General features: G+C 38.8%; 1 protein-coding gene across 5 annotated transcripts in view; it reads left to right on the forward strand.

Moving 5' to 3' along the window:
• The first annotated feature begins 335 nt into the window (after positions 1-335).
• Positions 336-24,205, forward strand: part of st3gal4 (ST3 beta-galactoside alpha-2,3-sialyltransferase 4) — a 48,580-nt gene continuing 24,710 nt past the window's right edge. Inside the window, exons 1-4 of one of the 5 annotated variants that reach the window (XM_057838784.1) lie at positions 561-622; positions 7,608-7,681; positions 11,662-11,741; positions 20,278-20,356. In XM_057838784.1, the coding sequence (XP_057694767.1) occupies positions 7,632-7,681; positions 11,662-11,741; positions 20,278-20,356 (209 nt within the window). In that variant the 5' untranslated portion in view covers positions 561-622; positions 7,608-7,631. The other 4 variants (XM_057838782.1, XM_057838781.1, XM_057838785.1 and 1 more) reach the window with 4 other exon arrangements.

The following is a 24,205-nucleotide window of genomic DNA, read 5'->3' on the forward strand; positions in this document are numbered from 1 at the left end:
CATTCAATGGATGACTATCTTGGCGAAAAGTATTGCCTAAGCAGCCTGATTTAGAATTCCCCTCAAGAATGATGGGGGGGGGGGGGGGGGGGGGGATGGTCATTGTCAACTTATTCTTATAAATTCTTGTAAGTAAATTTTATTGCTGACACTGTGTTTCGGGGTCATCAACATGCTGTGCCATCCTGCCCAAAAAGTCAAACTCCGGCTATGATGCTACCGTATATGGGACCCCCACCCCCACCCCCCCCAAAAAAACCGCGCGCCCAACTGAAGGCTTCAGATGGGCGACAATGCGCGTGCCCCTTTTGCGCATGCTCCATCCTGCTGTTGAAAAAAACAGCCGGGCTGGAAGCAGAGTGGGAGGGAAGGAAAGCGTTTGAAGAGCGAACCGCTATGTGCCCGCGGCGGACTCCGGCCAGCGGTTAGCTAGCCGGTGGTCCGCTCGTCGGCTGCTTGTTTCCGCGTCGTACAGTGATGCTCGCCGCTGCTTATACAACCGCTTCGCTCTCACGGAGGGAATGTCATCTGACGGTGGCGTGAATCTGGTCACCCGCGCTCAGAGGGTTTTATTTTCCTCTTTCAGGATTAAAACAACGTTTGGTGTCTGTCGGTCGCGCTGGTGAGTACCATTTTTTTTTTTAATCCTCCGCGGCGCAAGGAAAACGCTGATGGATAGTTCAATTATCTTTTAAAAGCATAATAGTTGCTCACCCTTGCAAGAAAAAAAAAAAAGAAAAAAAACGATTGATACAGTTTGGAATTGAAACTATAACCTCAAAAGAACTGTTTAGTAAACAATGTAGGGGCACGTCTTTAAAAGATGACAAGAAAACATATCTTCATCCGTTTATAACATTGATGTGACAGTTGGGCTGTCACCAATATGACACATTCGTCTGATTGCGAATATTTTTCATATTCGCGATTAGTTTTTTCTCTCCACCCCACTTTGCGAAAACCCGCACTTAAATGAATTGAAATGTAATTTTATTAAAATATATATCCCCAAAGTTACGTTTTATTTGCTCTGAATCTCACGTCAACGTGCAGCGGCACACACGTGGAAGCAGGCATCCAGCACTGACGGCACTGCTGTCGTCTTTGTTATTATGACCAATGTTCCCTCTCATTTTTCATGCGTCTGGGCAGACACACTAGCTCCCTGAGCACACTGCGGACCACGGTGAGCAACATCAGCAAGTTACGTGGCTGATTGAAAGAATGAAATTAAAGCAGCAATTATCATTATTTTACTTTAAATATTAGGGTTGTTCCGATCATGTTTTTTTTGCTCCCGATCTGATCCCGATTGTTTTAGTTTGAGTGTCTGCCGATCCCGATATTTCCCGATCCGATTGCTTTTGTTTTTGCTCCCGATTCAATTTCAATCATTCCCGATAATTTTTCCCGATCATATACATTTTGGCAATGCATTAAGAAAAAAATGAATAAAACTCGGACGAATATATACATTCAACATACAGTACATAAGTACTGTATTTGTTTATTATGACAATAAATCCTCAAGATGGCATTTACATTACTAACATTCTTTCTGTGAGAGGGATCCATGGATAGAAAGACTTGTAATTCTTAAATGATAAATGTGACTTTGTATATTGTGACTAAATATTGCCATCTAGTGTATTTGTTGAGCTTTCAGTAAATGATACTGTAGCCATTTAACTGTTCTGCCCAAATGCATGATGGAAAGTGCAACCATGACGGTGTGTACTGGTACCAATTGATATATCTTCTCTGCGTTGGGAAATAACATAGGGTGTTAAGAAAAAGATCAATTACTACCTTTCTTCCCCACATTGCTTCCCACGATATTTCTAATCGTAGGGAGAGGGATTGAAAGGTTTTAGCCATTAAAAAAAAGGCTCCAAAGGCTGCCAAAATTCACTCTACTCATTTTCGCTGCCTTTTAGCTCTATATATAGGTAAAACGGCGCCATTACAGATTGAACGCGACAATGCAGCGCATGCGTTAATTGCGTTAAATATTTTACCGTGATAAATTAATTACCGCCGTTAACGGGATAAATTTGATAACCCTACCTGAAGCCTAAACTAAAGACTCTGGATGAGTGTAACATATTATGTCTGTAATGTTAAATACAATTAGAAAACGATTTAATTAAAAAAAATATATATATATATATATTAAAAAAAGGCATGTCCGATACTTTTTTGCTGATTCCGATACTTTGAAAATGACGTGATCGAACCTGATCGGGACATCTCTATTAAATATAATTAATTTGGCCAACCTAAAATGAAAAAGACCAAAATCTTGTAGTTCATGAGATGTGTACTATGTTATATGTGAGAGTCCTGCTTTAACCATAGTAAGAGTCATGTTCAAGGGTGTAGGTTTGGTCTCAACATTGGTAGGGACGATATAAAAGCATAACCTGCATGTACACTTTTTGCGGGGGCGGGGACATCAAAAAGACCAAACAGATTGGGTGAACGGGGCTACCTTTCTCACAAATATGAACCTAATTAATTGATAGGCTAAATGATCAATGCAAAATAAATATGTATTGATTTATACAAAATTTCATGTGTATTGGTTCAGGTGATACATGGTTTGATTCAAACCTTTGTTTTAAAAAACTACTAAAACATTTTTAAAAACTTCACGATAAATGTCTGGATTTTATTAGCAAATTTGAATTGCCATATTTGAACATAGATTATAATAACATTCACAATAAATACACACCTGTTAATAATCCAACTAATCTAATATAATTTATACCAATCTAACTATCATGGAATGCAAAAAAATAAACATTTGTCTTACAACCACTCAACATTATCTCTCTAAATAAATAAATATAACTGAAAAAACTTCTTAGCCGGGGTATTTTAAAAAAAACAAGTCTCCTGTATAAGATAAAACACTACTGCTTTTGTCCACAAGCATAGCTAAACTCAACAAAAAAAAAAGAACTTTTTACCTCAACTATGATTAATGTATGATTATTTGAAAATATGCCTGCATCGGCTGTGAATTAAAATGTTTTTAAATACAGTAAAAAAAGAAGTGCAAGTGATCAGCCAATCAAACATGCGTTTGAGGGGAGAGAATGGACAAGCACATTCTTCAGGTGAAAAATGGTATATGTAAGTCTGAACATGAAAAAATTTACTTAATAATTGTAGGGTCAATTCTACAACATGAAGGTTACGTAAAAGTTGGTGGGGACAATTTGAGCATCATGAAAAGTTGATAGTGTTATGTCCCTACCGTCCCAGTGCAAACCTACGCCCTTGGTCCTGCTTATTTGCAGTGTATACAGGACAGGTTAAAAAAGAAAGCAGAAAAAAAATCTCACTCATATTCACTGCTTCTTCTGTTTGCACATACTCCGACAGCCATTCCAGTTTAAAAGAACCACATTTCTTTTTTACATTGGCTTGATGAGTAGTATCGCTGCCCGTTCCTTTCACCATGATAAGGGGTTAGCACATGAGTCCTAACTCTGCTGCACTGTTGTTAGCTAGCTAACTTGCACGGTGCGTATGGGCAGGGCACATATGCACAACACTGTCAATGGTACGATTGGCTGCGTAGCGCAAGTGAAGTGAACAGTCTCATTTTATTGGCTAGACACCTGTCGCTCATTGAGTTACGTTTCAAAATGGTACAGAAAACAATTATGTTGGTCTAATTAACCAGATTATATCAGTTCTAAAATGAGAATCTAATTAATGCTGTAGCACTTGCAAAGATTGACAGCAGAATGTTGCCTCAGTAAATCAGCACAGGAGTCAGGCTCACTTTTCTCCACCAATGGAAGTGTCGCGTTGCCGAATCGAACGCACCAATAGGAGTGTTGCGCAGACGTATCACAGCAGTGGCTTAGTAGCTTTGGCTTAGTAGCAATGCCGTATCGAATGCATCAATCGGAGTGTCGCACTCACACATAACTGCTGCGCTGACAAACAGTAGTCTTATTGACGCTACAATATCTTTCTGTTGAATTTTATTTTGTGCGATGCGTACATTTTCTTATGCACTGAGTATGTGCAAACAGTGTGTGATTGCGCACGCGGGCAGCTTAAAGGGAACATTGATTATGACGCCTTTTTGTACAGTGTTTTTCAACCACTGTACTGCGGCCCAGTGTCTGGTGTGCCACGAAAAAAAAACTAAACAAAAATTAATTGATGTAAAAATGTTTTTGTAAAATGAATCCGCAAATGTCTGAAATCTAGTTTTTGTGTATTGCATGAATACTGACCATTGGAAATTATGCACTACTCTTCTATATCACTAGGTGTCAATAGGTAGCTAATTACTTTGTTTGATGCAAAGAGGTGGTTAGTAACGCGTTATATTTACTCAGTTACATTTACTTGAATAACCTTTTGAGAAAAATGCACCTCTAAGAGTAGTTTTCCTACACCATACTTTTTACTTTTACTTGAGTAGATTTGTGAAAAGGAAACACTTGTCTTACTCCACTACTTTGGGCTACACTATTCTTTACATTTTTCCTTTATTCTACTGTTTCTACATATTAGATTTTTTTCTTTTTTTTGTCAGCGATAATGCCAACGATGGCTCTACTAGTTTCACCAATGAGACGTCGCAACAATAATCATATGACTCCATTACACCAATCAGACTCAAGCTTGCCATTCTACGCCAACCTGTTTAATCACGCGTCGTCTTTAAAGCACAATAAAGAATTAAATATTTGACATAATGACGGCTGCCGCAACATGACTCAAAAGAGCGGATTGTAGCCTCTCTCTCTGTTTTATTAGGCACCAATTGACAGTGGAAAACCTGAGATATGATCATTTTAATTTCATAATAGGAAATATGTTTTTTCCACTAGATGTCACTCATGCTCTTTGGATGAATGATGCTTCATTTTACTTTATTGTAATTTTTTTCTCTCGCCGGAATTCAATGATTTTTCTTTTTAGGTTTATTTGGCTTAATGGCGTTATGTGATAGGTTATAGTACAGTATAATAATAAAAGTTCCTATTAAAACTACAATAAATCATCGTAAGCAGTTACTCACAATGTTATTCATTACTTGAGTAGTCTTTTCACCAAATACTTTTTATTGTATTTGTATACATTTTTTGGAATACTACTTTTGTAATATTTTGACGTCACGCTACTCTTACTTGAGTAGAATTTTTGGTGTTCAAGTAAAGTACGCAGTGGCGTGCCTGCACAGTCTGCCGACACACACATACGCACCAAAAAAAATTAAAAAATAAAAGCCCAGTCAAAAAGGGCACTTTGGACATGTAGTGGCAAAGGGGCAGGTGCTCAAGCACCCTCCGCCCCCTCCTCTGCATAAGCCTGCATGTAACGTTACAAATGGCCACGAATGCAGCGTTTCTAAAGAGAAAACCTAAAACTTTTAATAAATAAAGGAATTATGTACTTTTGTTTGTTCGTGGGCTCACACGAAGAAAGGTTCTGCTGCTGTTTACTAACACCGCCGAGTCTGTCATTTCGCATCTTGTTCTATAAACATGTGATATCTATGAGACGCATCGGACGCTACCACCATAGCATCATAAGGGCGCAGTTTGTAGCATCGTGGCATCATGTGGGTGTAGTTTGTAGGGACGTGGTTTGTACAAGGCGTGGTTTGTCGCGGCTGTCGCTTGGCTCTGGGCTGTAGTCACTTGTTATTAAATCATATGGACAAGTTTCTGAAGTACTTCTGCTTTACTTCCACATTTCTCCTCGCGACATCCGTTTTACACCTTATTTAACCAAAACAAGAATGAAACTGGAGTGGCATCACTCCTCAAAATCCCTCAAAAAAGGCGATTTGGAAATGGCTAAGAGTCACCATAACCAAAATATTTTTGTATTAATAGCAGTGAAAGAAAACAAAATCAGGAACCTAAAAAGCTCAGTGGCATCCAGTACCTGCACAGCAACAAATTTGAATGTGTCCTAATATGAACACGGGAGTTTTGTGTTTATGAAGGCAGATGTGGAACCAAAACGGTGCCAACATAAAGTAATAACATTAGTGTGGATTTAAAAGAATGTACAAATATGGGACACTTTAGAAAACTGTATAAAGATATGATTTTAAAAAAATATAAGGAGGGGGGAGATATGGATAACAACTAGGGTGTTGTGGTTATTGTGATATGGGATATTGTGGTTATTTATACATGGACTGATTTATGGACTGGGCTTTTGCAACATTTATGTATAGGTAACATGTACGGATATATGGTGGGATTGTATATGTGTTAAACAAGAATGTATATGTTTAAAAGTAAGGACTGGAACTGATATGTCAGGACTTAAGGACAAGGGGTGGGGAGTAAATAAGTTTTACTTCTTCTCACTCATTTTCGAGTGCTCGTATTTTGTTCTTCTTTTCTTTTGATTATTGTCACCGATTATTGGTGCCTATGTATCGAATATTCGAAATAAAAATGTTCAATCAAAAAAGTGCCATGCAGAAATTAATACATTTAATTGCATATTATTTGAAAATCGACCGGATCCACCGTATTTTTACATGAGTCCACTCTGCCCGATCCTACCTATTAGTATTGACGCACGAGGGCCGCGTCTCACGTCAAATAAGGGCCCAAATACACCAGATGCATGACTTGATTTTGAGAAAATTAAATTGCTCTTTATTAAGGTGTACAGTATATGTACTATCAAATTCATACTATCATGGTAGCATATAATACAGGGGGCAAAAAACTGACAATATACTATATTCGTCAATTTCGATTATTTGTGTGACAAGTAATTGCCTCCAGAAATTCCTAATCGTGACAGCCCTATTAACAGTGACAGGATAAAAATAACTTTACTTTCCCTCCATTTTAGCACAAATTGCTCCAAGGCATTATTGAGTTAACACAAATCAAAATTATTCATGATTATTAATCAAATAGTGACATAGATTTATTACTTTAATACCTATTAATTTGTTTATAGAATAATTTGTGTCCCAATTCTAAGTGTTATAAGTAACAATGATTTTTGAAAAGACATTTGGATTTCCTATGGTGAAACCAAGTTTAAATTATAAAATATTTTTGTTTGTGTCAAGGCAATAAAACATTTTGGTTTGTGTCAAGGCAACCAGAGCAAGACAGCACAACGTGGGTACACATTAACAGTTTGCCTTCAAGGGCATTGATACGGTAATTATAACGTATGTTTTGAAATGTTCATTTCAGAAAATACGCACAATATTAGGTGTGGTTTGGCAATATCGCTTCTGTAGAAAGATTTACTGTGTAACACTGTGATATTAGATTGAGTATATGTTCATCCCCCTGATGTTAGGCACTCTAGTACAGTTAGAAACGATTGATGTTGGTTCTAAAAGAGCCTGTTGGGACACTTACATAGTTACAGCTCCCATGAGAAAAATGCAAATAGGAAGCAAAAAGATTTAATTAAAGATATGCTTGAGCGCACGTCCTCATATGTGTGGTTAAACAGCTACGTATTACATCCCGATTTAGCTCTGACCGGATTAAAAAAAAAAAAAAAAAAAAAAAAAACGGATTATATGTGTGTTTTCAAGGTTATTCTCTATTGTGATATTTTTTTCCTCCCTACAGGAGAAAAATCCAGCGGCAGTTGAAATGGGTTCATCATTTGTATGTCGCTCATGGCTTCAGCGCTTGTTCATTAGGTATTCACTTGACAGCATTTAGAGACAATATTTGGTGAGGCAGCACGGTAGCAATGTGGTTAGCACGTCCACTAAGGCTTTTCGATTTATCGATTTTGAACTGAAACAAACTTTTCTAGTTGAAACCATGTTAAAAACGTTCAAATCAGTATATACGATTTTCAAAACCTCACCATTTTATCTAAACCGCCGTTGCATTTCCGCTTCCTCCCACTAGAGCCCGCCGTCTTAAATAACAAGAGCAACAACAACCATGGCTACCGGCGATTCTGCTACTTTTACCCAGCTAACTTAGGACACAAATTGTATATTGCCATGAGTAAGTGCAGGGTTTCCCCTAGGATTCCGCCCCACCATGTCGTGTTGCAGTGAAATTGTTTCATATCATGACAAATGATTTTTTTAAACATTATTTTTTTTCAAGAAGAACCAGAACAAAGATCCACTTGCAAAGTTTGCATTCTTCCTGGGTACACCTGATTTTCCTGAATTAAGAAAAAAAAAACTATTTGAGGGCTCTTTCATAAGGGAAAGCAGCAATAGATGGTCCATTTATAGTCAATGTGAGGCATGCTGCCAGATGGTCCCCCTGCAGCCTGTTCCTCAGGTCTAATAAAAAAGATATCTAGGAAATGAAGACACACAAGCATCTCTAACTGAAATTGTTCAGTTCTACTTCTGTACATTGTACAGTTGACCAAATGTCTTGCTCTGTTCAATGCAGAGAAATCTCACAGTTCACTCTTCTCCACAGGGCCATCCAGATAAGGCTCCATTACCCAAAAATGATCACACATAAAAAAAATTACAACATTTTTAATTCACAAAATGGGAAACTATTTGATTCCCTATTTGTAATATTAATTTACACACCTTCTCAAGTCAACTTAAGTTCAAAGTGGTCTTTGTGGGAGTTACTTTTCTGATAGTTTTAAATTTAGTCCCGAGTGCACACTGATATATAAAAAACAATCGATTTGTATCATTGAGATGAAAACTAATTATTTAAATGCAAATTCGCTATGTTTTGTAATTTTTTGGATAAGGAATACGCCAAGTTATAAACAATGAACCTTTTTCAACACCATAACTTGCGTTAAATAGTTGCACGATTCTTATATTCACCTTGATTTGTGTAGTACAGTCAGGGCTTGGACCAGTTCGTTTTTTTTCTTAGTTCTCCTTCCCCGGACATGTGCGCCTTCCTGATCTGCGTCTCCAGCTTTCTCTCCTCCTCCACTCACTGTCTTAATAGGGGCCGTTTATATGGTGACTCTCCGAGAAGACATAAAATTTCATGTTTGCATCTATATGGTTCCGTCTCCATTCGACCAATGTCTCAGTTCCGCATCAAAATGATGTAGTATTCATGCCAGGCCCTAGGGGGCAGTGCAGATTTATAATGTGACAGCAAATGATGCCCATTGACCCCAACAACCTCCTCAGCCCGGAGGACAACATGCCCACCCACTCCAAGCAATGGCTTTTTTTTTTTCCAAAAGGCACAAAAATGGAAACACTGAACATATTCATATTTAAAAATACAGTAAATCCAAGCCGACGTTCCACCATTTGCTCTTTTCAATGTTTAGTAGCACCGCTGCGCACGCCAAATGTGACGTGTGCGAGTGCTAACGTTATCGGCGCGGGAGCGTTCCACTGATATGGATGCAGAGCAAGCCCCCGCAGTCGAGTCCTTCCACTTTGGGTGCTGGAATCCAAGCTTTGCGTCTTTGCCTTCCGTCTTTGCCGACACCATATGAACGCGAGACCACTCCACAACACAGTCATTGCGTCTTGGTGTCGCAGAGTCGCCATGTAAACTGCCCCCTAGGATCCGATTGCGGGAGTTTGGGGTGAGCTTGCTCTGCATCCATATCAATGGAATGCTCCCGTGCCAATAACGTCAGCACTCCCACATGTCACATTGGGCGTGCGCAGCGGTGCAACGAAACATTAAAAAACGCAAAAAACAGCAAATGGCGGAACGTCGGCTTAAATTTACTGTTTTAATAATATTTTTAATTTAAATATGTTCAATGTTTGTGCCTTTTGGAGCAAAAGAAAAATGCCATTGCTTGGAGTGGGCAGGCATGTTGTCTTCCGGGCTGAGGAGGTTGTTGGGGTCAAAGGGCATCAGTCGCTGTCGCCTTGTATATCTGCACTGCCTCCAAGGGCCTGGCGTGAATACTACATCGTTTTGATGTGGAATTGCGACATTGGTCGAATGGAGATGGAACCATATAGATGTAAACATGAAATTTTTCATCTTCTCGGAGAGTCACCATGTAAAAGGCCCCTTTAGTTTCAATTCAGTTTTTGAAAACGTTTTCTCAACATTCAAATACACACTTGCCATAACCATTTGGTTATTTCTACTCCTCGGAATGTGAGGGCTGAATACCATCGGAACTAAGGGCACCTCAAAACGTGAGTCTCACGTTCCGAAATATTTTATCATCCTCAGAGGCTAATTCAATATTTTGGAACATGGCGATCTACAATAATAGTTCTTTAGTTACCTGACCCTCGCCCTCAAGAACTCTTTCCAAATTACTTCAAAATACTTATCTGAAATTACAACCAACAAACGTGTTAAACTATAGGACTCAATGATTCGTGTCTTAACACAAGCTATAAAGAACTTAAATGTTACGTCAATGTCAATATTAACGTCTTTTTCACAGGCTTAAACCAGAATTAAATTTACCAATTTGAAATACCTTTCTGTGGATTTTTCTTAAGCTTTAATTTTATCAAATTAATTGCATATTATTTTTATAAATTGACCAGATTCATCGTATTTTTACATAAGTGTCCGGTCTACCCGATCCTACCTAGTTTGATAGACGTAGGACGTGTGCGTCTCATGACAAATAATAAATTCTGGGATGCCTCTGAAACTCAGCCGCTCTGCAACTGGTGTGCTGTCGCTGCTTGAGTTTACCGGCCACTTTTCACTGTGTTGAATGTGTCACAGACGCACCTAGTGTACAGTGATCCCTCGCTACTTCGCGCTTTAAACTTCGCCCTCCCGAGTCCAACGTGGATTTTATTCCAATTAAAAAATACATGAATAAATTCAATATTTGATAGAACTGTCCCGATTCGATGACGTACTCTCTCACTTTCCCTCCTGCTACATTTCTTGCTCAGGCGGGAGTTGCTTATTAAAGTTAACGGTGATTGACTGACGTTAAGGTTTGATCTTGCCAGAGAGGCTTAGAAGTCGAAATTTCAAAGCGCCGCATGCGTCAATCATCGTTTAGCTTGTCAAAGAGTTGCTGTGGCAACAAATTGTGTAAGTGAGCAGCTTGAGCAGATTTGAGTGTGCTCACTCAATGAAGCATTTAGTAAAGACAAGGACTTTTGTACTTTATTCTTGTTTAAAAATAATTTGGTCAGACAGTAACATGTATAAAACCTATCATAATTATTACATTTGAAGTGCTTAAAACATTTATTAAAACATATATATATATTTATATATATATATATGTATATATGTATATATATATGTTTTTTCTATTCATACTTTGGGGAAAAAGGGAAAAAATGTCTTATTTGTAGTATTTTTTTTTGAGAGTGGGAGTCGCTTCAGCATTCATTTTTAAGGCATCATGCATATTGGCTCAAAACTGATAATGGAAAAACCTCTGTCGATATTATCAGATATTATTTTAAAATGCTTTTATCGGCTGATATTATCGGCTACCCGCTAATATCGGACAACAGTAATTTAGACGTTATGTTAAATTATGCAAATTATAGATTAAAATGTATCTATAAATCTTTAAAAAAAGAAGAAAAAAATCTCATTTGCAAGGTGTGGTGGCTTTTATTTTATTATCTTTTATTTGTATTCTCATTGTCCATTCTAATTGTGGACTCTGTTAAGACCTGATATTTCATAAGACTTTAAAAGCGTTTTAATCCATTTCACGTTTCCTGTGTCTGTTTTATTTTGTTTTTTATTTTAGTAGCATAAGCGCGAGTACCCCGGACCCATTAGTTGCAAACCCCAAGAAGACAGTGCCACTGGAAATGACCAAGAAAAAAGGTAAAACACAACTTGATAATTGTGTCCATTCTTAAGCAACACCGGCCATATTTACCATACATTCATGAGAAATTAGCAGGAAAGCTGACCATTGAGTCTACAGAAGTTAATTCCCCCTTACTGTTTTTGTAGTGTTTCTATGGGAGTTTTTGTCCTGATGTTGGACCTCATAGAGTTTATCCATAAACTGGTTAGAAAGTATTGTATATTCTTTCATAAGAAAATGTTTTGAATTAAAAATATGTTGTATCTGAGGGAAGGTCTCTGTTCATTACCTCTTTATTGTTCTCTACATAAATTTGTCACAAAGTTTGAATGGCATTGTTCAGTCAGGTTCTTTAATACTAAATGTGTCCAAGCCTGCCTCTTATGGATCTTGCTTTGCGCAACTACATATTGGAAACAAAAAGAAAAATAAAGGTCTTGTTCTCAAAATGTTCCCAAATTGCTGCATGGTTGAACTTCAGGTCACCAGGGTTTCCCCTAGGATTTTTTGAAGAGTCGGACCGCCTCACCATGTCGTGCCACGTCAAAATTGCGTCATAGCATGACAAATTAATTTTTTATTCACATTTTGTTTCCCAAGAAGAACCATATCAAATATCTATTTGAAATATTTCACTAGCCAGGCTAATGTCATAGCTCTAAGCTACGGTACATGTACGTAAAATGCGTAGCTGATTACAGCTACATACGTAATAATATGACTTTTTTTTCTCGTTGCAATAGTACGACTTAGATCTCGTAGTCCTTCTTTTTCCTTTTATTTGGCCCTAATATGTAATACATTATTAACACAACAATAATAGTCCTTCTGTTAATGGACCAATGGCGTAGGTCTGCATAGGGACATTAGAGACATAACACTAGGAACTTTTCAGGATGCTCAAATTGTCCCCACCAACTTTTAAGCAACCTTATTTGCATTATATAGTGAGTTCAGTTATAGAGGTCATTTAGATTGTCTTCACATATTTTGCAAGGATATAATTTACCCTACCATCATTAAGTGAATTACAGTACTTTTATTATGTTCAGACTTACACTGACACCAGTTTTTTCCCTCAAACACATGTTTGATTGGCTGATGACTGGTTAAATTCCCTTGTTTTCAGTGTAAATCTACTAGAAATACGTTAAATGATCTGTCAGTGCTTCAAGTAAAATTTACCGTATTTTTTGGACGATAAGTCACAGTTTTTTTCATAGTTTGGCTAGGGGTGCAACTAATACTCATGAGCGACTTATGTGTGAAATTATGTACACATTATGATATCATTTCACATGTTATTTTGGTGTTTTGCAGTGACACTGATGGTTTGGTAAACTTGTTAGCATGTTCTTTATGCTGTAGTTATCTGAATAACTAATAGCTATGGCCACGTTCGCGTTCTGCCTTTGGCAATGTGTTTTCAATTGTATTATTGACTTTTTTATATTGAAATGCATGCTTTTAGTTTGTGGCGCTTTCACGCCCGCGTGGGGGCGCGCTCACACTTGTTTACTCGAAGAAGAGCGCTCACATGCCAGAAGAAGACGGACAGCTACGCAGCGTCTCTGAGCGAGAGAGAGCGAGAGAGAGGGAGAGAGGGAGAGAGAGAGAGCGAGACACTGTGTGTATCATCTTTCCTGTTGTTGTTGTGTGTTTTCCACCCGTGATCGGACACTTAGAGCCAGTTCACTAACCGCATGCTAACTGTTTGTGTCATTGCTGTAATAGCACCTAATTATCATTTATTTTCGTTGATGCGAACCTGTATGGTGTCGAGGACGAAATTGATTCTGCAAATTATACGGATGTCCAGCATCGTCATTTGGGAGTTTAGCTCGCTGTATAGCCAGGACAGAGCCGTAGTGTCCTGGTGAGGACAATTTATTCGCATTTCGTTGTTCATGCATCATGTAAAATCATACTGTACACTTATTCAGCATGTTGTTCTCTTATTGTATTTTTATATTAAATTGCCTTTCAAGATGACATATGTTCTATGTGTTGGATTTTATCAAGTAAATTTCCCCCAAAAATGCGACCTATACTCCAGTGCGACTTGTATGTATTTTTTTCCTCTTCGTTGGGCATTTTATGGCTGGTGCGATTTATACTCAGGTGCAATTTGCAGTCCGAAAAATACGGTACTCAGGTTTCTTGAAATAAGAAAAATAGCTATCTGAAAATAATCTTAACACGCTTACCGTATTTTAAGCAAAAGGTGAGTATATTTAATCTTTTATTAAAAGCTTTTTTTTGTCAGAAATGTTCTTAATTCAAGAAGTGATATTGTTCAAAACATTATTTGAAAGCATTTTTCCACTTGATTTTGGTGAAAAATGACCAACCTTTAGATGTATCGGCTAAATAAAAACAAATGGTGATATTTACCTAAAGTAAATTGAATAATTTGACCCATTTATCTGTTTGCATTGATCGTTTAGCCTATCAATTAATTAGGTTCATATTGGTGAGAAATGTAGCCCTGACCCCCGTTCACCTAATCTGGTTTTATTAATGTTCTGCCCAGCAAAAAGTGTACATGCAGATTATGCTGTTATATCGTCCCTACCAATATTGAGACCAAACCTACGCCCTTTTAATGGACCTATTTCAAGGAGGGGGAAATTCTAATTGCCTTTTAAAGAGTTTTACTACTTTCTGTGAGATGGTGAATAATTTTTTTTGTTGTTGTTCGTGAACTACATTTCCACACAAAAGCACCATTTATCTTAGCAAGGAGAGGTACGAGACTCATTTTTCGAGCGTCCTAGAGCTTGCGAAACTTGAAAAAAAGCGCATTTATCAAAGTTTTGTCAGCCGTGATTGCGTATATCCGTCTGCCGAAACAGCCTGATAGCACAGATTTAAGTACGCCTGCCCCTCTGCTATTGAATGCGTTGTTGACGTTAGCGTGGCAGCGCTCTGAAAATAGGGCAAGGCTCGATTATGGGCCCCGCCTCTTGCCGCAATTTCGTCCAAACAAGGCAGCCGGCAACCGCTTACTTTCGCCGAAAAGTCCGATCCAAAATACTGTAATGCCCCCAGATGGGGGGGAGAACGACAGGAGTCTGTATTGGCTTACCAACTTTATTGTGGCAACAATAATAAAAAAACAAATAACAGCGGGCTTCCGCGACATGCGGACACTATCTCACCCATTCTCCTTCTCTCTTCCCTCTACGTCACAGTTCCCTGTCCGATCATCTCTTAAGGGGCCTCGCATAGTTACGGACATTACAGTACACAATGAATAGCTTGCCACTGAACCCTTCACACGAGGCTCCCGCTAGTTTGAAACGGCCTTAAAAAATGTGGCGGCTTTTATTTTGGTGTGGTGGTGCGCCAGAATATTTAATATGTAGGGGAAACGCTGAGTCACTGAAGCCTATGTGTGCTGGACACCGAGTTGCTGTCTGAATCTAACTTAATTTACTGTAATTTAAAAATGGATATTTGACTACTGGACACATCTAAGACTTGATGAGCTTGAGGTACACTACTGAGGTCTTGTCTGGAAATTCTGAGATTAACCTTTGTGGATTTTTTTCCAGTGTCTTGCTCTTGTCATCTGTTTTGTGTGAAGTGAGGTGTCTTGGCTCTGGTTCACTGTGCGGTGGAATGGTCCATGCTTTGTCTTTCTTGCTTTGCTCTATTTTAAACTATAGAATAGAGAAAAATCCTATGTTAATTTTACAAGGATTTTGAAATATTGCCACAACCTGTGTTGCCTGGTTAGGTTTGATTATTTGTTGAAATCATGTAATCCTCTTTTACATGATTTTCCAAAATTGAGAGGTTGAGAATATATATTTGTGCCTTTTTGTTCAGCTGATTGAAAACCATGAGTTTTCCTCTTTCTTCTCTAAACAAAACACCCCCTTTCTTACAAGGGGCTGGGGATCAAAATACAATTCCAATTCCTATGACGGTGGGACGTGCTCAACATAAATGAAAACAATACAATAATTTGCAAATCATGATCAAGCTATATTTAATTGGGTACACAACAAAGACAATTTATGTAATCTCATGTTTACACTGCACCTCTTTTAACAGCACTCAATAAATGTTTGTGAACTGAGGACAATAATTGTTGATACTTTTGTAGTTGAAATTCTTTCCCATTCTTGCTTGATATACAACTTTAGCTGTTCACCAGTCCGGCTGGAATGCACATGATGGAGTTGTTGTCTTCCCCTTTAAATGAATTTACACCAAACTTCCCCTTTAAATTAATGATACACCTGTCCTGTCTCATAACATTTTCGTTTAAATATTATTCAATTTAATCAAAATTGAAAAGCAATAGTTGGTTAAAATATTGTTTAAAAATGCTTATGCTGTATTGTATTAAATGGATTTTTCACAAGAATGTCTGGAAAATGCCCCCTGAGTTGGAAGACGGTTTGCTTTAAGAAGTTGTTTAAGTCCACAAACGATTAGAACTTTCTCTTTTCTTCTGAGTTTTGCTTCCGGACATCTGCTTGTCACTACTTTACCACACCCATTTCCTCAACCGTTGAAGTTGACACACTCCAGCGACTTTATGACTCAATTAACGTAAAAAAAAAAAAAAAAAAATCAATTTTATTGTACCTTCTTAGTAAATAATATACTATAATGGGAGGAGCTAGTTTTGTTTCCTTTCTTTGCGCACTCAAAAACAACATGCAATGAGCGGAGATGACAAAAGAGAAAGTAAAGATGTCCCTGAATTCAGCTACAAGTAAGGTCTCTTTTCTGTGTATGGCTTAAACCTAATCTTGATAGGCTATATTGTTATATGTATAGTGTGATGTCACAAGCAATAATAGATTTTTTAAAAAAAAGTAATATTTCAATATTTTATGAGTAATACATAATACATGAAACACTATGAAAGATACCTCTCTGTGTTGGATAAGACATTTTGGACAATTTTCTGCACCCATCTTTGTGGGAACAGTTTTGGGGAAAGTCCTTTTTGGTTACCGTACATAAAGCTAAGTCTATAAAGTCCCAGCTGTGTGTGTTTGGCTCCAGCACCCTGTTGTAACCCTTACAAAAGTAAAAGAACAACTAATACTTGAGAGGTGCCTTGACAGGCCTTCAGCCTGTAAAAACTAAAATACATGCTGATATCAAAAAGCCCTATAGGGTGACCGTGAAATGCAATTAAAAACTTTTACTTTACGATTTCATCAATTGCAGCAGTTGTTGCAACCTCATAAGGGAACTGAGTGTGTCGGAAAAGTTTCAGTGATGAGTGGAAAAAATACAACAACTATATTTTACTAGTTTCCCCGAAATGTGGGTTAGATGAACAACCAGCACGAGAAAGCTGTTGTAGCATTGGCTTCATTCAAAGTCTGAGAAGCAAGCTGATGCGACAGTGATTTCTTGGGCTGGGATAATATTTGCATTTTTGTATTTTGTCTTATAAAATTAGTCGGGAAGAAACAAATCCTATGCAGAAGCTTTTACAGTATTACAGCGATTCGATCTGGATAACAGTCACTACACTGGACAGTGAGGTATTATTACTGATGGGTATTATTTCTCATGGCTACAGGGCTATAAACAAAAACAAGAAAAGAATCCTGTTTTAGGTCATCATAATTTGTGCATAACAGTATAATATATATATATATATATATATATATATATATATATATATGTGTGTGTGCGTGTGTGTGTGTGTGTGTGTGTGTGTGTGTATTATCGCAGTTTGATTTCCAAAATGGTCTTTCACCTGGGCTTGCCTTATTGTGACCAAAAATGTCTGCCCTGCTGGCTTGAGATAAGGATTGTCTCTTGCCACCCCTGTGGTCTGGGCATATTTTTTTCACTGATAATGTCAAAATGCCCTAACGCAGTGCTTCTCAATTATTTTCTGTTACGCCCCCCCCAAGGAAGACGTAAATGTTTCGCGCCCCCCCCCCAAACTCTATGCCGCCACTGTAAATAGTATCATTTGTCTATAAAATTACTATTATAAATACGCATCTGCCTAACATTGCGTCCTTTTTTTTCTAATAAAGAAAAAAAGTAACATAGATCAACTTATAATAAAGTATAACTTTATTAACATTGTTTTGTCTGTAACAGAGAAGACTTGAGGCGCATTAATTTGCCTTAATTAAAAAAAAAAAAAAAATCCAAACTGTTAAAAACACTCAAGGTACATTTTTGACCATTTGATACAGAAAAAATAAAATGTAATAAAATCAGTAAATAATAACAAATTAAAATTGATTAGAAACATTCACTCATGAGGACAATATGCCAAAAAATGTGACCGAAAAAACAAAACTGAATAAAAGAAAAGAGTGTCCTTGGACAGAAGGACAGTTTTTATTTTTGCTGCTCACAGTATTTACTTCCTTGTGGTTTGGAGTTATTTTGCAATGAGCATGCTAACAATGCTCACTGGTTTAATGATATAACACTGACAAAGCAGGACGATTGTTGGAAAAATTTCGGCACGTTTTCGCTGAAAAACAAGCGGCTTATCAATGAGATTGGGGTCTAATGTCTTTAAGTGGCGTCTTAATTGATTTGGCTTCTGGCTGTCCGCTATAATTATTTTTAGACACAGTAAACAGTGGTCTTTCCTCAACACCCACTGTATTAAAAGTCAAAGCTAAAAGGCAAACGGCACGAAAAAAGTGCATTCTCGGCGGCAGAGGTAGAACCGTAGGTGAGGGCGGTCGTCGTGACGATCCCAAGCCGAAAATGGCACTTCTCGGGCGGCGAAGTGAGAACCGGACAAGGCAATGGGTCGCTGCGTGAGTGAGTCCGGTCGGAAAACGGCTTTCGAAAACGGCGGCGGCGAATTGCTCCTCATATCTGTTTTCTGTTTGCTGAGTGCTCTTCTTTAATTCAAAAATACTGCGCGCACTCTGAAACTGAGAGCGCCACTGCCACACAGTGAGTCGTTGTGCAAGTACACTTTATTCCAGTACGGCAAAACAAAACAACAAAAAAAAGCATGTTCCCCGAGGTCACATGCGCCCCCCCTGGCATCGCTCTGCGCCCCCCCAGGGGGGCGCGCCTCACTATTTGAGAAGTACTGCCCTAACGCATGGGTGTCCAAACCTGTCCTCAAGGGCCGCTGTGGGTCCTGGTTTTTGTTCCTACCAATCGAGCACAGACAGTTTAACCAATGAAGTTTGTGCTAAAACAGTACTTCTCAAATAGTGGGGCGGGCCCCCCTAGGGGGGCGCAGAGCATTGCCAGGGGTGGCGCATGTGACCTCGGGGAACATACTTTTTTGCCATACTGGAATAATGCATCATTTTGTGTGCGCAGTATTTTTTAACAAAACAAGAGCACACAGCAAAGAGCACTGGAGATATGACGAGCTAAGACTAGGAAATATGATTAAGCGTATGTATTGTTTGACTTTGAGTTTTAATACAGTGGGAGACGAGAAAAGACCAGTCTGTGTCTAAAATGTTTGCAACGGACAGCAGGAAGCGACATCAAATAGGATGTCACATACTGTATAAACATTGGACCCCACTCACATTGATAAGCCACTTGATATTTTTTCAACCAAGACGTGCCGAATATTGCCAACAATCGTCCCGCTTTGTTTCGCAGTGTTACATCAGTAAACTTGCGAGCACTTGTTAGCATCATATAAGGTGGCATACCAAGTTGCTCAGTGCAAAATAGCAAAAATAAAAACTGTCCCACTCTCCAATGACATTGTTGTTTTTGTTCGATTTTTTTTTTTTACGGTTAAATGGTTATTTGAATGTATTATTATTTATTTTTTATTTTATCAAAATTTATTGTTCACTATTAAATGGTCAAACAATGTACCGTGAATGTATTTTTACAGATTGGATGTGACTTTTTTTTTTTTTTTTTATGCAGGCAAAGTGATGCACTTAGTCTTTTCTATACTTTATTGTAAGTTGAGCTATATATTTTTTCTTTAATATTAAAAAGGACACAATATTATGCAGAGGTATACTTACATTAATAATTTATAGGCAAATGATACAATTTACAGTGGCGGCAGAGAGTTGTGGGGGGGGGGTGCGAAACATTTACCTCTTCCTGGGGGGCGTAACAGAAAATAATTGAGAAGCACTGTGCTAAAACAAGCAGCACCTGACTGCAATCAACTGATTACACTTGTGAGACACCAGATTGGTGAAAGGTCGTCCTCGTGATGGGTTTGAACAAAAGCCCGCACCCATTGCGGCCCTATGTGGAATAGTTTGGACACCACTGAGTCGTGTAACTACCAAAGTCAAACTCAATCCACCCTCTCCACGCTATTTGTTCTCATATCATCACAATTTTTGCCAAAATGTAAATTATTTTCAAGCTAGTACAGTTGTCACCATAAAATTGTGCAGGCAATTTCCCCCCCTGTATTTTATTCCCAACTGTCAAACAAGTTGACCAATGATTGATAAAAGAAAAGTCAAATAGAAACTTAATTTGGATTTTCAATTTCTTTAAAAAAAAAAAAAAAAAAAAAAAACATATCAAATTTGATATTGCAATCATTAAAGTCATTCTTTTTTTTCTCTCTCTTGACTCCAGCATGGTGCCTAAGGCTTCTAGCAGCTCTGTTCTTTGTTTCCTTTGTCATATACTTCTATTCCTATGACTTACTTCAGAGGTAAAGACACACACCTACACATAAGCACTAAGTCCACTTATTTCGTTTTTTTGCTATTTGTCTTTGATTAAGGTTACTTAACACAAATCATGCTAACTCTGCTTTAAAGGGTATGTCAACCCCTGGGGAAATGTTAGTATTCCATCATTTATCCATAAACGCATGCCTTTTGTATTCATATCATGCCACTTCGTGTAATTACACACAAGAAAATGAGAGAAATTTGGATCGATTGTCAAGCTAAAACGACCGGCGCCCGAGATCTGGCAGATTGTGTGCGTGACGTCATTACAAGTGAAGAGAGTGCCACCGGCCACTAGGGGGGCAGCGCCTGTCTGCATCAATATAATTCCTTCTAGTGAGGGGAGAATTAGGGGTGTTTTGAGCTGTTTATGCTGTTGCATTGTGTTCGTCCTGGACATATTCCAGGTTGCCTCATGAAGAAACACCCCTCGTTGTCAATAAAAGAGAATTCAGAATTAACAGTGAGGGGTGTTTCTTCAACAAGAAAAAGGCTCAGTGCTTTAATACTGAATGGCGGCGATGATGGCAGACAATTTCGTTTCTAGTTTCAGCGACGAATCCGACGTAGAAGGACATAACGAATGTTCATCTAATGGTGACGAGGAGAGTTACGGAGCTTTAATTGGTGTTTTAGGTTACCAATTTGAGCCCAAACGAACGCCAATGCAGCGTAATGAAACGGTCATTGAGGGGAGCAATGACACTGATGAAACATCGGCAGCAGATCGTGTTGGAAACACCGAATGATTTGTTTTGCATTTCTTTTTGTGAACCTGATACACCGTGACCGCAAAATAAAATAATGTATAGAATAATTATCATTTATTGCGCTATCATAGCTTTTCGCTCTGCCAACAGACATAAATATTAATGGGATCAGAGGATTTGTTCTATATATTTTACAAGCGATAATTTATACATGTGTCCTGTATCCGATGCGTGATATTTTTTTATTATAAAAGAGTACTCACTCTGGCCGTTTCGAGCTTGGCTGCTCCCCTCCTTTGCTTAGCCTTAGCCTCCTTTGCCAGTCATCGTCGTCTTTCTCGATATCTCGGGACATTTAGGTGGCTGCGCGTGTATGGTGGGCACCGCATCTGCTTTGAGCAGCAATCTTTTAGCAAAACCCGATTTCACTTGTCCATAGTTCGAGAAGCTTTCAGGTGGAAAATGCGCACGACAGAAAACCGTGCCGGAGGCTGGGTTTAGAAAATTAGCCCTCTTTGCGCGGACAAACTTTACCCATTGTCGGCGTAGTCCAGCTTTTAATTTTCGCGTTCGGGAACTCATGGATACTATATTCCGATAAATAGCTATTTGTACACCACATAGCACAGCAGTTTTGAACCATTTTAGTGATGTTTTGGTCAAACAAACCCGAATGCTACTCTCTCGTCGATAAAAAACAATGGCACCTGGCTCCGCCTCGACTTTCATTCACTTGTAGTGACGTCCCCGCCCCATTCGGCTGTTTCCGGAACACTTTCGGAAATGTTCGTCATTTTCGATCTATTTTCGATAATTGCTCATTAATGTGATTTATTTTTTCATTAACTTTATCAATATTTGTTATCTTGGCACATAACGGTTCTATTGATGTCTCACACTCCCTTTGCGTTTTCATACCCTTTAAACAAATACAGTGGTACCTCAACATCCGATCGCTTCAACACTCTCTTTTCGACAGTCGACGTAAAATTTGACTCCCCGTTTGTTTATACATCCGATGACATGCTCAAAATATGACAATCTATGACAGCGGCACAGTCACCCCCCCACCCCCCCACAAGACGGACGCACGGAAGATTTTCTTGTGAGAGCAATCAACATGGGTTCCAATAATGTTACTGCAGCTGGTGAAAAAAAGGGAAAAGGTGATACCATTACTATTACCATTGAAATAAAGCTAAAATTAATAGCGCTGTGTGAGCATACGTGAACTGGCTCGACAATATGGCCGAAGAATGTCTACTCTTGACGGTCCTCCTCAGACCTCCATTCACCAGTCGTTATAAATTAAGGTGACTCTTATTATTGTGGTAACATCGTCATAGAAATCGCCAGATTCGTCAGGTTTGTAGTCATTTATTCCATCAACTTGTACAATACACCTACAGTCCCCCGCAGCTGACCATTTAAAGTGAAAGTGAAAAGTAAAGATGCACGATAATATCGCGAAACGCACGCCACCGTCCGCAGCAGAGCCATGCCCCGAATACGCCGCGGCGAGACGGCCGGGGCGGGCGGATATAACACCGGTACTGACGTACAGTGGGGCAAATAAGTATTTAGTCAACCACTAATTATGCAAGTTCTCCACTTGAAAATATTAGAGAGGCCTGTAATTGTCAACATGGGTTAACCTCAACCATAAGAGACAGAATGTGGAAAAAAAAACAGAAAATAACATCGTTTGATTTTTAAAGAATTTATTTGCAAGTCATGGGGGAAAATAAGTATTTGGTCAATACCAAAAGTTCATCTCAATACTTTGTTATGTACCCTTTGTTGGCAATAACGGAGGCCAAACGTTTTCTGTAACTTCACAAGCTTTTCACACACTGTTGCTGGTATTTTGGCCCATTCCTCCATGCAGATCTCCTCTAGAGCAGTGATGTTTTGGGGCTGTCGTTGGGCAACACGGACCTTCGACTCCCTCCAAAGATTTTCTATGGGGTTGAGATCTGGAGACTGGCCAGGCCACTCCAGGACCTTGAAATGCTTCTTACGATGCCACTCCTTTGTTGCCCTGGCTGTGTGTTTGGGATCATTGTCATGCTGAAAGACCCAGCCACGTCTCATCTTCAATGCCCTTGCTGATGGAAGGAGATTTTCACTCAAAATCTCTCGATACATGGCCCCATTCATTCTTTCCTTTACACACATCAGTCGTCCTGGTCCCTTTGCAGAAAAACAGCCCCAAAGAATGATGTTTCCACCCCCATGCTTCACAATGGGTATGGAGTTCTTCGGATGCAATTCAGTATTCTTTCTCCTCCAAACACGAGAACCTGTGTTTCTACCATAAAGTTCAATTATGTTTTCATCTGACAATAACACATTCTCCCAGTCCTCTTCTGGATCATCCAAATGCTCTCTAGCGAACCGCAGACGGGCCTGGACGTGTCCTGGCTTCAGCAGAGGGACACGTCTGGCAGTGCAGGAACTGAGTCCCTGGCGGCGCATTGTGTTACTAATAGTAGCCTTTGTTACTGTGGTCCCAACTCTCTGTAGGTCATTCACTAGGTCCGCCCGTGTGGTTCTGGGATTTTTGCTCACTGTTCTTGTTATCATTTTGACACCACGGGGTGAGATCTTGCATGGAGCCCCAGATCGAGGGAGATTATCAGTGGTCTTGTATGTCTTCCATTTTCTAATAATTGCTCCCACAGTTGATTTCTTTACACCAAGCGTTTTACCTATTGCAGATTCAGTCTTTCAAGCCTGGTGCAGGTCTACAATTCTGTCTCTGATGTCCTTCGACAGCTCTTTGGTCTTGGCCATAGTGGAGTTTGGAGTGTCACTGACTGAATTGTGGGCAAGTGTCTTTTATACCGATAATGAGTTAAAACAGGTGCCATTAATACAGGTAATGAGTGGAGCCTCGTTACACCTCGTTAGACCTCGTTAGAAGACGTTAGACCTCTTTGACAGCCAGAAATCTTGTTTGTAGGTGACCAAATACTTATTTTCCACTCTATTTTGGAAATAAATTCTTTAAAAAATCAAACAATTTTATTTTCAGTTTTTTTTTTTTCACATTTTGTCTCTCATGGTTGAGGTTTACCCATGTTGACAATTACAGGCCTCTCTAATCTTTTCAAG

Source organism: Corythoichthys intestinalis, chromosome 6 (assembly GCF_030265065.1).
Source record: "Corythoichthys intestinalis isolate RoL2023-P3 chromosome 6, ASM3026506v1, whole genome shotgun sequence".
In the NCBI taxonomy this organism is placed as follows: domain Eukaryota; kingdom Metazoa; phylum Chordata; class Actinopteri; order Syngnathiformes; family Syngnathidae; genus Corythoichthys; species Corythoichthys intestinalis.